We start from the raw sequence: 1884 nt of genomic DNA, 5'->3' as shown, positions 1-1884 counted from the left end.
TAGGCGACAGTTACAAAACACGAGAGCAAAAGCACAGCCACAAAAGGCGAAGGAGAAAAATAACTATGCCCTCCAAATAAAACACTTTTGTGCATCAAAGGCCTCTATCGAGAAAGTGAAAGGACGGCCCACAGGATGGAGAAACATTTGCAAACCACATGTTCATAAATCTGATGACGGTGTATTTTCCAGAATGCATAAAGAACTCTTACAACTCAATGACAGAAAGACAAGCAACCCAGTTTAACAAAAAGAAGGGCAAAGGACTTGAATGGACATGCCTCCAAAACAGATGTTCAAACGGCCAAGAGGCGTGTGAAAAGATGCTGAACGTCATTAGCCATTAGGGAAATGGAAATCAAAATCACCCTGAGGTACCACTTCCCACCCAGTGGGGTGGCTATTATAAGCAAAGCAAAGCAACACGAAAGGAGAAGAACAAGTTTTGGCGAGGGCGTGGAGAAATTGGGATTCCCGTACACTGTTGTTGGGAATGCAGAAAGGTACCCGCCACCGTGGAAATCGGTTGACCCGGCAATGCCACTCCTAGATACGCACCCAAGAAAACTGAAAACAGACCTCGCAACAGAGCGCTTCACAGGAATGCTCACTGCAGCGTTATTCGCAACCGCCAAAAGGCGAGAATTACCCAAACGTCCATCAACTGAGGAAAAGAAGCACAGCATGTCGTCTGGTCATACCATAGAATATTATTTAGCCAGGAAAAGGAATGAAGTGCCGATCCGTGGTAACCCGCAGACGCACCACACTGAGAACATTATGCCAAGTGAAAGCACGCAGACACAGACGGCCACCTACCTATTGCATGATTCTATCTCTAGGAAGTCTCCACAGAGGCAAACCTCTGTGGACCGCGAGCAGGTTAGCGGCTGCCTGGGGTCTACGGGTGGGGGAGGGGAGGGAGCCTTGGCGGGAAAGGAGGGGCAGCGACCGCCTGCCGGGACCGGGACTTCTTTTTCTGTGGTGGTGCCGGCATTGTGGAACCAAAGAGCCGTGGTGGCCCTCCAACACCGGCAGTGTACAAGTGGTGCCCCCGGATCAGACACGGTCATTGCCTTTTCCGAACGCGCCCATCTAGTGGACAGCGAGCTCGCCTTCAAACACAGGGGCCCGTGAGCAGGGTGAGCAGGCTGCTGGCGGAGCCATTTCTTTGCACACTCAGGCTGCAGAGGGGGGGTGAGCGGGGGATAGGGGGCGCTGCAGGGGACGGGGGGGCACCGCGGGGGAAAGCGGTGACAACCATACAGCACGGGCCACGCGTCACGCAGCGTGTGCCTCGACCAATGAGGGGCTGGTCTGTGGTCGCCGGGATATAGAGCAGGGGCGCGAGCAGCAGCTACTTCAGACGTTGGCAGGCAGCAGGCGCGTCGCACTGCACCGCACTGCACCGCACTGCATCGCATCGCCTCAGACGGCATCGGACAGCACCGCTTCGGACAGCGCCGCATCGCACGGCACCGCAGAGCTAGACCGGTCGGAGAAATCGCACCCAGCGCCCAGAATGCCGGGACGGAGGAGCCAGGGAGAGTCGTCCAGACGCCGGAGACGGAGACGGAGCCGGGCCCGCTCCCGCAGCGCCAGAGCTGAGCTGTCGTTCTCCGTGAGCCACATGGAGCGTCTCCTGCGCGAAGGCCGCTACGCCCAGCGCCTGAATTGGTCCACACCGATCTTCCTGGCGGCGGTCATCCAGTACATGACGGCCAAGGTCCTGGAGCTGGCGGGCGACGAGGCCCAGAAGACCGGCTGCAGGTGCATCACCCCGGAGTTCCTCGACATGGCGGTCCACAACAACTCGCTGCTCTGCGACTTCTTCCGCACCACCATCATTTCCCAGGTGGCCCCCCCCTGGGATTAGCTGTCCAA

General features: G+C 57.2%; 1 protein-coding gene across 1 annotated transcript; it reads left to right on the top strand.

Moving 5' to 3' along the window:
• The first annotated feature begins 1407 nt into the window (after positions 1 to 1407).
• Positions 1408 to 1876, top strand: LOC105309239 (histone H2A-Bbd type 2/3-like). Its single transcript, XM_011385357.2, has one exon. The coding sequence runs from the start codon at positions 1523 to 1525 to the stop codon at positions 1874 to 1876; it is 354 nt and encodes a 117-aa protein (XP_011383659.1). The 5' UTR covers positions 1408 to 1522.
• The last annotated feature ends 8 nt before the right edge of the window (positions 1877 to 1884 follow it).

The sequence above is a fragment of the Pteropus vampyrus genome, unplaced genomic scaffold (genome assembly GCF_000151845.1).
Source record: "Pteropus vampyrus isolate Shadow unplaced genomic scaffold, Pvam_2.0 Scaffold701, whole genome shotgun sequence".
Classification (NCBI taxonomy): Eukaryota; Metazoa; Chordata; class Mammalia; order Chiroptera; family Pteropodidae; genus Pteropus; species Pteropus vampyrus.
This window is presented reverse-complemented; position numbering and strand designations above follow the sequence as displayed.

Bases quoted from the DNA above. Each gene is read 5' to 3' on its own strand.
- LOC105309239 (XM_011385357.2), top strand. From the start codon at position 1,523: ATGCCGGGACGGAGGAGCCAGGGAGAGTCGTCCAGACGCCGGAGACGG.